Consider the following 15,194-nt stretch of genomic DNA (forward strand, 5'->3'; position numbering starts at 1 on the left):
CGACCTTTCCGTCTGAGGAACCGATAAACGGAAACCATATCTTCAGTTTGCATTACCATTTATTTCAATGATAACGGTTCCGTTGTAGTTGGTTTCCGTTTGTTTCTGTTACATAAGGTTTCCGTTTTTTTGGCGGAAACAATAGCGTAGTCGACAGCTGGTAATGCCTCATTGGCACTTTATTCAACAATTATAATGCTGGGCTGAAAATAAAGAAACCCTATTAAAGCTATGACTATTTCATAAACATAATAAAGCCAAACCTGTCCAAAGAAGAGATACAAGTAAAAATTCTGCTGCAAATGTATAAAGGTTCACGGATAGATATTAGCACTTCAACAATACATAAAGTACCATGTATGATATAGATATAGAAACAAAGTCATCACATCAAGTATTTAGTATAAGGCCTCCTTCACACGGTGCAGATTTGGTTCAGATTTTGATTGCATTGTGTTTTAAGCTAAAAATAGGAGTGCATGGAAAAAAGCGAAGCATAAATGTTTCCATTAGGGTCAGCTCACACGTTGCGTAAATACTGAGGATTTTCCGCAACGGAATTAGTCGTGGAAGATCCGTAGCAAATACAGTAGCAGCAAAGTGGATAAGATAGAACAAATCTCATCCACACGCTGCGTAAATGTGGAGCGGAAAAAAACGCTCATAAATTGACCTGTGGTGCGGATATTTATTATGAAGCATGTCAATTGTATTTGCGTAAACGCTGCTTATTTGTTGTGGGTTTTCCTCTTTAAATTCAATGGGGAGGAAAAACCCGCAAGAAATCGCAGTTGTTGCAAAAAAGGCAACTCAGAAAGAAAAAAAACAACTTATTCATCCCATGTGACCGCTGTATCCAATCACAGGCTGCAGTAGTCTCCTGGGAAGAAACGTCATCCCTGGAGGCCAGCCTGCTAGTAGGCCAGCTAAGTGCTTCAGTTTTCCGCAGCGGACATTCTGGGCGAAAAACTGCACCAGTTTGGTGCGGTTTTCATCTGGAATTTCCTGTGACACACAGGATGGATACGCAGCGTCTCCGCCCCGTGTTACTCAGCCTTATACTTTTTCTGTGATTACGTTCCACCACTTTTTGTCTTAAAAAGAAATTGCTGCAAAATACTGAATCTGCACTGTGTGCATGAGGCTTAACACGAGGCAAACCTGTGTGCTACATCATCATACATGAAACCCAAATGACCTTTTCTTTTGTTCCAGGAAAATCCTTTCAAGGAGAGAATTGTGCAGGCTTTTTCTGAAGATGGGGAAGGGAATCTTAGCTTCAATGACTTTGTGGATATGTTTTCTGTGCTGAGCGAGATGGCTCCCCGTGAGCTGAAAGCAATCTATGCCTTTAAGATCTATGGTAATTAATATGTAGCGTGATCTATTAATGTGTGCTGTTTAAACGCTAGAATTGTTTTCAGTATATGTCATGCGTATGGACTTTGCATTTCATGTCCGTTTTCAATTCTACATCTAGTCTCCGTGGCCAATCACGTGGCAGTAGCTCAATGCATAAATACATGCAGACATGGTCTTAGGCCCCATGCACACGACCGTGTTCGGTCCGTGATATACGGTCCGCATGTCGGCTGCATGTCCCGGACCGAACACAGTGCAGGGAGTCGGGCTCCTAGCATCACACTTATCTATGACGATAGGGGTCACTGCCTGTCCGCGGAACTACTGTCCCGTACTGTAATCATGTTTTAGTGTGTGACAGTAGTTACGTGGATAGGCAGTGACACCTAGCGTCATAGATAAGTATGATGCTAGGAGCCCGGCTCCCTGTACTTTGTACGGTCCGGGACAAGCGGCCGACATGCGGACCGTATATCACGGACCGAACACGGTCGTGTGCATGAGGCCTTAGGGTATGTGCACACGGTAGCAGGCTTTCAGGAGAAAACAGGTGCCTCGTTTCAGACGTAAATGCTCCTCCTCGCATTTTGCGAGGCTTCTCTGACAGCCGTAAATTTTGAGCTGTGCTTCATTGAGTTCAATGAAGAACGGCTCAAATTACGTCTGAAAGAAGTGTCCTGCACTTCTTTTGACGAGGCTGTATTTTTACGCGTCGTCGTTTGACAGCTTGACGATAGAGCTACAATACGTCGGCAAACATCTGCCCATTCATTTGAATGGGTTTGCCGACGTATTGTGCAGACGACCTGTCATTTACGCGTCGTCGTTTGACAGCTGTCAAACGACGACGCGTAAATGGACTGCCGCGGCAAAGAAGTGCAGGACACTTATATACATTATATGCAGGGCACTTCTTTGCCACGTAATTTGAGCTGTTCTTCATTGAACTCAATGAAGCACAGCTCAAGATTTACGAGCGTCTCAGACGGCTCGCAAAATGCGAGGAGGAGCATTTACGTGTGAAATGAGGCAGCTGTTAACAGTCTGTCTTTTCACACGTAAATGCCTCTCATCGTGTGAACATACCCTAGGGGGTTAAACTGTTGTTCAGACCAAAAGCCAAAATGGGGAACTAATGTTCGAGTGTTGTTGCTGACCATCTGCATCCCTCTATGGCCATACTTTACTAATCCTATAATGATTCTATCATTTATATTCACAAAAAAAAAAAAGCTTATCTGTATTCAATGTCTTCTATGGGAGAATGACTGATCCACATTAGGAGAATCCTACATTTGCTCATCCCTGTTGGTAGATGTGTAGCCCCTAAGTACATATTAGTATAAATCATAAAACTATTATGCCCCTAGGTCCTTGATGCTGTTGCACCCTACGCGAGCAACTTGTCTGCATTCCCATTATTAGCCCAAACCTTGCATGTTTATACAATCAAAGTAGTAACGTTCTTTTAAACTTGCGCCATTATAAAAACTTTCACCCTTTTATTAGTTTACATTTAGGCTTCCTGAAAATAGAACATGTTTGACTGAGACTCATTTAACCCCTTTCCGCCGCAGCCATTTTAATTTTTGTCTTGTCCTCCCCACCTTCCAAAAGCCTTAACTTTTTGATTTTTATGCTGATCTAGCCGAATGATGGCTTGTTTTTTGCGGGACGAGTCTTCGTATTTGTATTTCATAGCACCATTTATTGTACTGTATAATATACTTGATATCTGTAAAAAATTCTTTGGGGGTGAAAGGGGAAAAAAAACCATTGTTTCCTCCTTGTTTTTTGGGGTATTATTATTACGGCCGTAAAAATATATTTTTTAATGTTTTTACAACACTTTTTTCATTTTACAAAGAAAAAAACGTATTGTTAAGAATAAGGGAGTGTTTTCAGCCGTAAACGTCCCAAAAAAGTCAGAAAAATCGGAAGCAGAACGCCTCCAAACATCTGCCCATTGATTTCAATGCGAAAACAGTGTTCTGTTCCGACGGGCCATCTTATTACGTGGGCGTTTTGAAAAATGGCCGCGTAAAAAAACGGCCGCGAAAAAAAGTGCATGTCACTTCTTCAGCCGTTTTTGGAGCCATTTTTCGATAGCCTCTATAGAAAAACAGTTCTAAAAACTGTCGTAAAAAATAATTTTCAGACATTTTTTCGTTTTTGTGTGTGCACATACCCTAAAAGTTTTGTGTCACCATATTCTGACAGCCATAACTTTTTTATTTTTCCATCGACCGGTGTTGGGGCTTATTTTTTTGCAGGGCAAGCTGTAGTTTTTATTGGTACCATTTTGGGGTACATAAGACTTCTTGATCACTTTTTTTGTGGGAGACTAGGTGACCTAAAAAGAGCAATTCTGCCATTTAACTTTTTTTTTTTTTTTAAGGTGTTCACCAACGGGACTAGATAATGTTACATTGTAATAGTTTGGACTTTTATGGATGCGGCAATACCAAACTTTATTTAACTGTCTCTTTTTTAATAAGTCCCCCTAGGGGACTTGAACAAGCAATCGTTACATCACTTACACAATATACTGAAAAACGTATGTATTGCTTTATGCTGTGGTTTTTACCAACTCCTATTAAGCCCTGTCTCTGGCAGGGCTTAATAGGAGCAGAAACATGGCAACCTGGGGGCCTTCACTAGAACCCCAGGCTGCCATGACAACCATTGCATTGTGGGGGGACCGATGGAGGGGGCCATCCCCTCTTTCTCATGGTTTAGATGCCGCGGTCACTATTGACAGTGGCATCTAAGGGGTTAAACTAGCAGAATCTAAATCCTCTTCGATTCCACCTGTTAGGCTGGGTTCACACTACCTATTTTCAGGCGTAATGGAGGCGTTTTACGCCTCGAATTACGTCTGAAAAAACGGCTCCAATACGTCGGCAAACATCTGCACATTACTTTCAATGGGTTTGCCGATGTACTGTGCCGACGACCTGTCATTTTACGCGTCGCTGTCAAAAGACGACCCGTAAAAATACAGCCTCATCAAAAGAAGTGCAGGACACTTCTTGGGACGTTTTTGGAGCCGTTTTCTCATGGACTCTATTGAAAACCGCTCCAAAAACGGCCGAAAAATGGAGCGAAAAACGCGAGTTGCTCAAAAAACGTCTGAAAATCAGGTGCTGTTTTCCCTTGAAAACAGCTCCGTATTTTCAGACGTTTTTGGCTCAGCGTGTGAACATACCCTTACCGTGTAGTGTCGGCTGTAACCTACTGCTGACATCTGCTTAGTATGGAGCAGGCTCAGCCCGTGAGATCGCTCCATACTTAGTTACGTCATAGCCGGAAAGGGCATGTCAAATGTCTGCATACAATAAAAAATTCCTAGTGAAATTTGCACTGTGTACGGATGAGAAATAAATGAGGTCGAAAAGTGTAGAAGAGGGACATAGTAAGAAAACCGAGTACATTAACTCCTTAACGCCGAAGGACGGACATATCCGTCCTCAGCAGCTGCTAGTTCGCGCAGGAGGACGGATATATCCGTCCTGTGATCGCGCGGGTACTGACAGCGTACCCATGCGATCAGCGGCAGGAGCACGGCTGTTATACACAGCCTGGCACCTGCTGCAACTGCCGGAATCGAAGCGCGCTCCGATTCCGGCAGTTTAACCCATTAAATGCCGCTGTCAATAGTGACAGCGGCATTTTATGTGTTTGACAGAGGGAGGGAGCTCCCTCTGTCACCCGATCGGCGCCCCCGCAAACAAATCGCGGGTCGCCGTCGGGTTTCCATGACAGCCGGGGGTCTAACAAAGACCCCCAGGTCTGTCTTCAGCATCTGCCTGTTAGGCGATGCCAGAGGCATGACCTAATAGGTTGCCTGTCAGTTTTACACTGACAGGCAATAATGCTTCGGTATACTAAGTATACCAAAGCATTATATAAGCGATCAACAGATCGCATAGTGAAGTGTCCTGATGGGACTTTAAAAAAAAAAATGACAATCAGTTAAATAAAGTTTGTGAAAAAATAAATAAAAAATTACAGTCAAAGTCAAATAAAACTACTTTTTTGGCCCAAAAAGTGGTTTTATTTAGTAAAACTGTTAAAAAAATCACACATACACATATATGGTATCCCCGCGATCGTAACAACTTGACCAATAAAATGAACACATTAATTAAACCGCCGGATGAACGGCGTTCAAAGAAAACACAAAAAACAACGGCAAAATTCTCTCTTTTCTCCCATTCCCCCCATAAAAAATAAAATAAAAGTTAATCTATAAGTCCTATGTACACCAAAATAGTACTAATGAAAACTACACATTGTCCCGCAAAAATCAAGCCCACATACGACCACATCGACGTAAAAATAAAAACGTTACGGCTCTTGGAATGCGGCGATGCAAAACAAGTAATTTTTTTCTTAAAGGGTTTTTACTGTGCAAACGTAGGAAAAACATATAAAACCTCTACATATTTGGTATCCCCGTAATCGTGCCGACCCATAGAATAAAGGTAACATGTTATTTACGCTGCATAGTAAACGGCGTAAATTTATAACGTGAAAATTAATGCTGGAATAGCTGCTTATTTTCAATTCTCTCCTAAAATAAAGTTAATAAAAGTTAATAAATATGTTATAAGCATCTAAAAATTGTACAATTACAAAATACAACTCGTCCCGCAAAAAACAAGCCCTTATACGGCTATGTCGACAGAATAAAAAAAAAGTTACGACTCTTGGAATGCGACCATGAAAAAACAAAAAATAATCCTTGGTCATTAACGTGCAAAATGGCCCGGTCATTAAGGGGTTAAGCAAAGGCAGACAAAAGACTATATCCAACAAACAAAATAAAGTGTGGGGGAACCTGACAACAATGTTTGACTAAGACAAACCATATATAAAGTAAGTTATTGGAAAAGATGCGTGGCATATATAAGGGTCAGTGGCACCCAGTGCTGACACATTATTGAGGAAAAAGTATGAGAATTGTGTAATTGTGGATGAGGATGTCATTGTCATTCATCTCTAAATCAATAACCAAATCAGTAATTTGCATTGAGTACAGTATCAGTTATGTCATACAACCAAAACTGCTGGGTGAGACTTGTCTGCGGAAAAGACAGCCCTTATGTACAATGTATCTAGTTAAGGTTGCACAGGACTTAATTCTGCTTCTAAAAAGTCTGTCGTGGTCAATTCTGTCTAAAATTTCTCTGGAAAAAAAGATTATATACAGTAGCTTAAAATAATTATTACAAGCAGTTCTGTTTTCCGATTAAAACATAATATATGTAAATCTCATTGCCCAAAATGCTGAAGATGTATTCTTCCTTTTCCTCTATTGCTTAGATTTCAACACCGATAACTTTATCTGTAAATCTGATCTGGAGAAAACTCTAAATAAGGTGACACGAGAAGAACTTGAGGAGGAAGAAGTAACATTGGTTTGTGAGAAGGTTATTGAGGAGGCAGATATGGATGGTGATGGAAAACTAGCGTTTGCAGACTTTGAGAATATGATCTCTAAAGCACCCGATTTTCTCAGGTAATTTAATCTTTGATTAGAAAAATATCAAGACCTTAGATTATTTATATTTGCAGATCTCTGGTAGGCAGAAATATATTCTAGACATCATTTCTCTATATTTATTCTATCAACAGTAGTGTGATACAGATGTAGGAGTCTTTAACTTGACACTTAACGCTTTAAAGAGGCTCTGTCACCACATTATAAGTGCCCTATCTTCGACATAATCTGATCGGCGCTGTAATGTAGGTGACAGCAGTGTTTTTTATTTAGAAAAATTATCTATTTTTACCACGTTAGGAGTGATTTTAGCTTTATGCTAATTACTTTCTTAATGCCCAACTGGGCGTGTTTTTACTTTAGACCAAGTGGGCGTTGTACAGAGGAGTGCATGACGCTGACCAATCAGTGACCAATCAGCGTCATGCACTTCTCCATTCATTTAGTCAGCGCATAGTGACACTGGGTTGTTCACTATGTGCTGTCTTATACTGACATATTAACGTTACTGAAGTGTTTAGACAGTGAATAGACATTCCTTCCGGCCAGGACGGGATGTCTATTCACAATCCCAACACTTAAGTAACATTTCTGTGATACTTACAGCAGAGCAAGCGTAATCTCCCTGTAACCTGTCACTTACAGCGTGATCTCGCGAGATTACGCTTACTCTTCTCTAAGTACCACAGAAACGTTACTGAAGTGTTGGGATTGTGAATAGACATCCCGTCCTGGCTGGAAGGAATGTCTATTCACTGTCAAAACACTTCATTAATGTTAATATGTCAGTATAAGGCTGCACATACTGATCTAGCAGGATACCTATGCGCTGAGTAAATGAATGGAGAGGAGTGCATGACGCTGATTGGTCACTGATTGGTCAGCGTCATACACTCCTCTGTACAACGCCCACTTGCTCTAAAGTAAAAACACGCCCAGTTGGGCATTAAGAAACGAATTAGCATAAAGCTAAAATCGCTAATAACGTGGTAAAAATAGATCGTTTTTCTAAATAAAAAGCATTACTGTCCCCTACATTATAGCGCTGATCTCCTTATGTAGGAGATAGGCCTCTTTATATACACTGTGGCAAGAAGCTTTATCAATCAATGACTTCTCTTCCGTTTTTCTTGTAAGCAATAATTTGCTACAGCGTGATAACTTATTAGGGTCAAGTTAAAGATTGCTACATCTGTATATATGAAGCTGTCTACACATTCATTAGGCTTGCAAGGCAATAAAAGGCTCTATTGGTCCATATTATGAACAGAGGCATACTGTAAGATTTATTGGACGCTGTGTTACAGATCCATACAACACAGATCTTGAATACAGCAGGCAAACTATAGAGTGGGGCCTCACAGTAAATTAAATCCAGGGTGCAAAGCCATGTAGTACCCTACACCAAAGGTTACCACTCAATATAGACCAAACAAGTAGAAGATAAGGCAGCACTCCAATTAATATTCAATGCTGATTTATTCATCATGGTAAAAATGCACCGTTTCAGCTCCTCCAAGTGTGACATAGTGGTTATGTATTTAAAATTCAGCAAACGTATTCAATTAATATTAAAGAGTAAATACAGGTTGCAAAGATGAAACTATTCTCATATAAATTACATTTGTGGTGTCTTTTTCATACATAACTCCATACAATAATTCCGTGTATAAAAGTAGTAAAGTACAGTAAGTTAACAGCAAGTAATAAGTGAACGGGCACTCGCCCTCCAGAGAAAAGTTAAGTGTATAAACACATTGTATAAAATTAGTGTATTGCAAGAGCTACATCAGTGACGATGAGCATAGAAGAAGTATGTATAACCCCTTGTAATTGGATTATGCTTTTTCCATGTACCTGCCAATGTCACGGTATGAAAAATCTTGGTCAAGGCTGTGGATTGTGAGCATGGGTGGGAAGTCCAGGAAGTGGAGTCCACGTTTGGCTGTAATGCAAAATTTAAATACCCACACCAAATTAATTACAAAAAATTCAGAGAGATAATATGTTCACAAATATCTAGGAGGAAAGGGATCGGGGAATTATTAGCACCAAACCTAGGATTGTGGCAGATCTAAATCGGGGCTTGGATAAAAAGCTGTTTCATGTAAAATCCCCTGAAAATACAAGGGGGCACTCCTTAAATTTTGAGAAAAAAAAGTTTCAATCTCCAGAGGCGAAAAGCCGTCTTTATCATAAGAACTGTGAATGTGTGGAATAGTCTACCGCAGGAGCTGGTCACAGCAGGAAGAGTAGATGGCTTTAAAAAAAGGCTTAGGCCTCATTCACACGACAGGGTCCGAGTGTCGGCCGGGAAAATCGTCCGTTTTTGGCCGATTTTCCCGGCCGGTTTGCATCCGTTCCGATTCCGTTCCGGGCCGAGTTGCCGTTTTTACCGGCTGATTTGGACCCGATTTGCATCCGTTTTTTTCCCTGTCCGTTTTAAAATCGGATGAATTTCATTTAAATTTGTTGCCACACACAGCCCTTTGTAGATAATGCCACAGCCCCCCTGGTAGGTAATGCCACCCAGCCCCCTGTTGGTGATGCCAGACAGCCCCCTGTAGGTGATGCCACACAGCCCCCTGTAGGTGATGCCACCCAGCCCCCTGCAGGTAATGCCACACAGCCCCCTGTTGGTGATGCCACCCTGCCCCCTGTAGGCGATGCCACCCAGCCCCCTGTAGGAATACCACCCTGTCCCCTGTAGGTAATGCCACCCAGCCCCCTGTAGGTAATGCCACCCAGCCCCCTGTAGGTAATGCCACCCAGCCCCCTGTAGGTGATGCCACCCATCCCCCTGTAGGCGATGCCACCAAGCCCCCTGTAGGCGATGCCACACAGCCCCCTGTAGGCGATGCCACACAGCCCCCTGTAGGCGATGCCACACAGCCCCCTGTAGGCGATGCCACACAGCCCCCTGTAGGCGATGCCACACAGCCCCCTGTAGGCGATGCCACACAGCCCCCTGTAGGCGATGCCACCCACCAGCCCCCTGTAGGCGATGCCACCCACCAGCCCCCTGTAGGCGATGCCACCCACCAGCCCCCTGTAGGCGATGCCACCCACCAGCCCCCTGTAGGCGATGCCACCCACCAGCCCCCTGTAGGCGATGCCACCCACCAGCCCCCTGTAGGCGATGCCACCCACCAGCCCCCTGTAGGCGATGCCACCCACCCTGCCCCCTGTAGGTGATGCCACCCTGCCCCCTGTAGGTGATTCCACCCTGCCCCCTGTAGGTGATTCCACCCTGCCCCCTGTAGGTGATTCCACCCTGCCCCCTGTAGGTGATTCCACCCTGCCCCCTGTAGGTGATTCCACCCTGCCCCCTGTAGGTGATTCCACCCTGCCCCCTGTAGGTGATTCCACCCTGCCCCCTGTAGGTGATGCCACCCAGCCCCCTGTAGGTGATGCCACCCAGCCCCCTGTAGGTGATGCCACCAAGTCCCCTGTAGGTGATCCCACACAGCCCCCTGTAGGTTGCACCCATCCCCCCCCCCTTCCAGGAGAAGTCACTGACTTCAATGTCCATATATGGACAGTGTAGTCACTGACTTCTCCTGAAGAGGAATTCCCTGCCACAGGTCGGGAATTCCGCTTCAGAAGTGAGTGACGTCACTGTGTCCATATATGGACAGTGTAGTCACTCACTTCTCCTGTAGCGGAATCCCCGGCCATAGAGTCGGGGATTCCGCTGCAGAAGTACGTGACTTTGCTGTGTCCATATATGGACAGTGTAGTCATGCACTTCTCCTGTAGCGGCATCCACGGCCATAGAGTTGGGGATTCCGCTGCAGAAGTGCGTGACTTCGCTGTGTCCATATATGGACAGTGTAGTCACGCACTTCTCCTGTAGCGGCATCCCCGGCCATAGAGTCGGGGATTCCGCTGCAGAAGTGCGTGACTTCGCTGTGTCCATATATGGACAGTGTAGTCATGCACTTCTCCTGTAGCGGCATCCCCGGCCATAGAGTTGGGGATTCCGCTGCAGAAGTGCGTGACTTCGCTGTGTCCATATATGGACAGTGTAGTCACGCACTTCTCCTGTAGCGGCATCCCCGGCCATAGAGTCGGGGATTCCGCTGCAGAAGTGCGTGACTTTGCTGTGTCCATATACGGACAGTGTAGTCACGCACTTCTCCTGTAGCGGCATCCCCGGCCATAGAGTTGGGGATTCCGCTGCAGAAGTGAGTGACTTCGCTGTGTCCATATCTGGACAGTGTAGTCACGCACTTCTCCTGTAGCGGAATCTTCAATCCCCGGCCGGGGATTGGGGATTCCGACTCCTACAGCGAGCAATAAAAGACCCTCCTCCTCCTCACATGCACTCTGCACTGTGAGGAGGAGGAGAGAGATCGCGCGAGCGACGGTAGACCCGGCCATCACTCGGGACACATTCCGGTGATGGCCGGGTATTACCCGGCCCCATAGACTTCTATGGGAGCCGGGCGGCCGGGCACCCGGCTGAAAATAGAGCATGTCCTATTTTTTGACGGCCAGTTTTCCCGGCCGTCAAAAAATCGGTCGTGTGAATAGCCCCATTAGGGGTCTATTATTCCTAATGCAGCCGGGTGCCGGCCGATTTATGAACGGCTGGCACCCGGCCGGGAAACCCTGTCGTGTGAATCCCGCCTTAGATAATTTCTTAGAACAAAAAAATATCAGCTCATATGTCAATGTCTAGAATTCTTGTTTGAATCTGGATCCAGTCTGATCGCCACTTGGTAACAGAAGGGAATTGTTTCCTTTTTTTGGGGCAGATTGGTTTGATGCCTGATGTGTTTGTTTGTTTTTCCTCTGGATAAATTGGGGTATAGCAAAGATCTAAAGTTTACCCATATCCCTTCCCTTCTCCCATACCTTGGTCAAACTTGATGGACATTTGTCTTTTTTTTTTTTCAACCGTACTATGTGACGTATGTATTGTCTTAGACATACCGTTTCCAGATATAATATTCCCAGCAAAATAATATACAGACTGTCACGGCTGTGCGGTATGTGGACCCACTAGACCGCTCTGCCGTGGCAGAGAAGCAGCAGGCCAAATAATAGTCAATAACCGTCACAGTGCAGGAGTACCTGGAGGGCTATGCAGGCAGATGCTTTAGGGTGGCAGATGGCCTCGGACATGGCAGATGAGGCAACACGACTCCAACAACGAGTTTAGGCACAGGAACAAATGTAACAGGATACAGAAAGCAGGATACTGGAACACTGGATACTGGAACGCAGGATACAACTAAGGGCCGCCATGGGAAGCTGGGTAGCGGTGAACGGCTGTGACAGAGAATAGGAAAGAATTCCTAATGAGAATTGTGACTCCCCTACTTTTAGTCTTAAAGATAGAGTGGAATATTTTTTGATGCCAGGAATAGAAGTACTTAGGATGAGATGTAGGCGTAAAATGTCTCTTGTAGGCATAAGATATCGGGTTTGTGTTGCTCATAATTAATAGATGCTTCAAGGACATATATAAAACGGTGACACCAGCATAGATACAAACAATGTAAAAAAAAAACAGTATACAACAGATATACTACACATTGAGAACAGAGCCTAAAGCGTTCAATACAAAATGAACCGCGACTAAAAGTACTCTTACCAAGTCGCTCAGGGTAGCAAGGCAATATGGAGTACAGTACTAAGTAGAAGTATATAATAGCTTAGAATATACCGGTTGATCCAGGCATAATGAAATAGCTATTGGGGATTTAGGGAAATGACATAGTCCTTCCAGGAAAGTACCAGATAGCTTAGCAGGAAAAGGAGAAAGGGTCAAGGCTTCTGACAATAAGGTACAGTCAATATCTGACATGAGTTGCAAGCTAGAGGTATTGCGCGATATAAAAGATGAAACAAAGTGTATGGTGCTGGGTAGTTCTCATTTGCCACTTAAAGTCAGAGACCACTTGTAATTCCTGGCAGAAAAGTTTTTTAATATTAGCAAATACTGTAGGTCGTGCTCTGGAGGGTGAGTGCCGTGTATTTTATATAAGAATAGTTTGGTCTTTGCAATCTGTATCTACACCTTGTATTTCATATTAATTGAATAATTATTGATGTCCGGTCGTTGTATATTTAAATACATCATCACTGTCACTATTGCTTGAGAAAAGCTCCATAAAGTAGCTGAAACGTTGTGTTTTTAACATGGGTGAATAACTTAAGATTGAATATTTATTGGATTGCTGCCTTATCGTCTACTTATTTCATCTTTACTAAGGCCGTGTGCTAAGGAATATAAATGCTACATATACTTTTTTTTTATTGAAATGCTTTGAAGTGCCTACTGTGATGTAAGTATATTGTATGATTATATTATATCGAGCTTTCCTGTTACCTCTTTTTTTATTTCATTACTAAATAAATGTATTAATAGAAAACATGTTTAGTGGCTCTTTTAAAGTTTCCCGTTAGTTAATATTGCTTGAGTACATCTTCAGTTGTTTTACCTTGCCTGGTATTGAGCACTTTTGCCTATTCTGTGTCCAAGAATGCCGTGTTTTATGTTGTTTTATTGTTTTTATTCTTTTTGTTTTAGTACCTTCCATATAAGAATCTGAATATTCTGTGATTATATCATGTCACTGGTTCAGAACAATTGGATCTCAGGCATCCACAGGACCCAGCCTCTCGAAACTGCAAAAAATATCATGGCCGTCTTTTCACAGAATGCTGACGTCACAACAGGAAGTTCAGTCTTCTTAAAAATTGAATGATGAATTTGCCTGCATTTTTTGTATTGTGAAACTTTTGTTATTGTTAAAGCAAAAAAAGTGGATTTTCTACAGAATGTCAATCCAGAAAAAAGATGAAAGCTGACTATGTGGGGCCTTAACACATAAATGTTCATAAAGAACTGCACAATGCTTAATCCATCCTCCTATTCAACACAATTTTGATTATTCATTCTTTTTATTTTTTTTTACTCCATTGTTCATTAGTTTATTAGTCAATGTGTACATATACTCTGAATAACATGGAATACAAAGGGCTTATATCTCGTGGAGAAAAGAACTGTGCTATATATTAGAACAAAACTTTGAAAAACTTTGGACTGTCAGTGAGCGGCATTCAAGATGTCTCAGGAACTATTGGATAGAAGCACACTTTTAAAGAAAGTCTTACTGGGGAAAAGCAATGGAAACACATGAAGCCGGTGAAAAACAATAAACATATTGTAAAAATATAATGGGGCTTAAACATGCAAACATTACATTTTGTGAATTCAGGACCTCGGGAAATACTGTGGCTTATTGTAGACAATTCTATGTATTGTAAGCCAGTGTTGAGTACCCTGCCGACTCCATTTGTGTTTTCAACATTTTCTTCAAGTATCCTGTGTCACATCCTGTGTCCGACAAAAAACACTCAGTAAATGGATATTTCCAGGCGCCTCATCACTTTAAATGAACCTGCTCTTAGTTGTAGTTGCATTTTTAATAGAGCTTCACTTTGACTTTGGAAGAAAGGACAATTCTAAGGGCTAGCTTGAAAGCAAGGATGGTCATTCTCATCCATGCAGTCTATGAAAAGAAGTCTCAAAATGTTGAGGCCTCTACAGTGACAAATCAGTGGACTTCTAATAGGCATTGCTGGATGTGGGAGATGTACATAGGGTCATTAAAGATTCTCCGAGATTTAACATGGTGCCTTTTATAATCCTTGTGAGTTTCCGTGCGTTTCCAGCAATGGATCCATTTCTTTCTTTGTTCTGAAAATAATTTTATTCACTAAAATACACTTAAATATGAATTCGGTTCTAAGTAAAAGAAAATCTGTTTCACAGTTCACCCTTTTTTTCTATTTTTCTTTAAAATCTGTTTGATCTTGATCTGTTGATCAAGTGTTCCTCCTAAATCTAGATTTCTATTAAAGAAGTTTTTAATGCTATTATCTCTACGATATGCTATCACTCTCCTATGTGTGGGGGTCTGACTGATCCTCAGAAGAAAGGGGCTGCTGCGCTAAGTAAGCAATGTGGCTGCATCAGAGTTTTTACTTGGACGGTCTCTGTGCAGGCAACTGCAAAACAGCTCTAGGCAAGTTCTCTGCATTGGCAAAAATTGCTCCTCCGGAGCATATGGTCATGCTGGAACCGCGTAGTTCCATTGTAATAGACTCCTTTCTTCCTACCTACTGTATGCATCAATAAATTATTCTTTGATAACACACAAGTTGTATGCCTGTCTATACATATATCATAATAACTGGTGTGGTTGGTAGCAAGTTGTGAAGTAGCTCTTGTAGTTTTGTCACCTGTGTCACATGTCATTAATTGTGGATATGTTACATGGTTAGCTGGAAAATGACACAACCATACAGT

General features: G+C 42.6%; 1 protein-coding gene across 1 annotated transcript in view; it reads left to right on the forward strand.

Annotated features, from left to right (window-relative positions):
• The window catches only part of CIB2 (calcium and integrin binding family member 2), a 41,568-nt gene extending 27,055 nt beyond the window's left edge, over positions 1-14,513 (forward strand). Inside the window, exons 4-6 of the mRNA XM_075855145.1 lie at positions 1,216-1,363; positions 6,691-6,886; positions 13,410-14,513. Of these exons, the coding sequence (XP_075711260.1) occupies positions 1,216-1,363; positions 6,691-6,886; positions 13,410-13,431 (366 nt within the window). The 3' untranslated portion in view covers positions 13,432-14,513. The remainder of the gene's footprint in view (positions 1-1,215; positions 1,364-6,690; positions 6,887-13,409) is intronic.
• The last annotated feature ends 681 nt before the right edge of the window (positions 14,514-15,194 follow it).

The sequence above is a fragment of the Rhinoderma darwinii genome, chromosome 3 (assembly GCF_050947455.1).
Source record: "Rhinoderma darwinii isolate aRhiDar2 chromosome 3, aRhiDar2.hap1, whole genome shotgun sequence".
Classification (NCBI taxonomy): domain Eukaryota; kingdom Metazoa; phylum Chordata; class Amphibia; order Anura; family Rhinodermatidae; genus Rhinoderma; species Rhinoderma darwinii.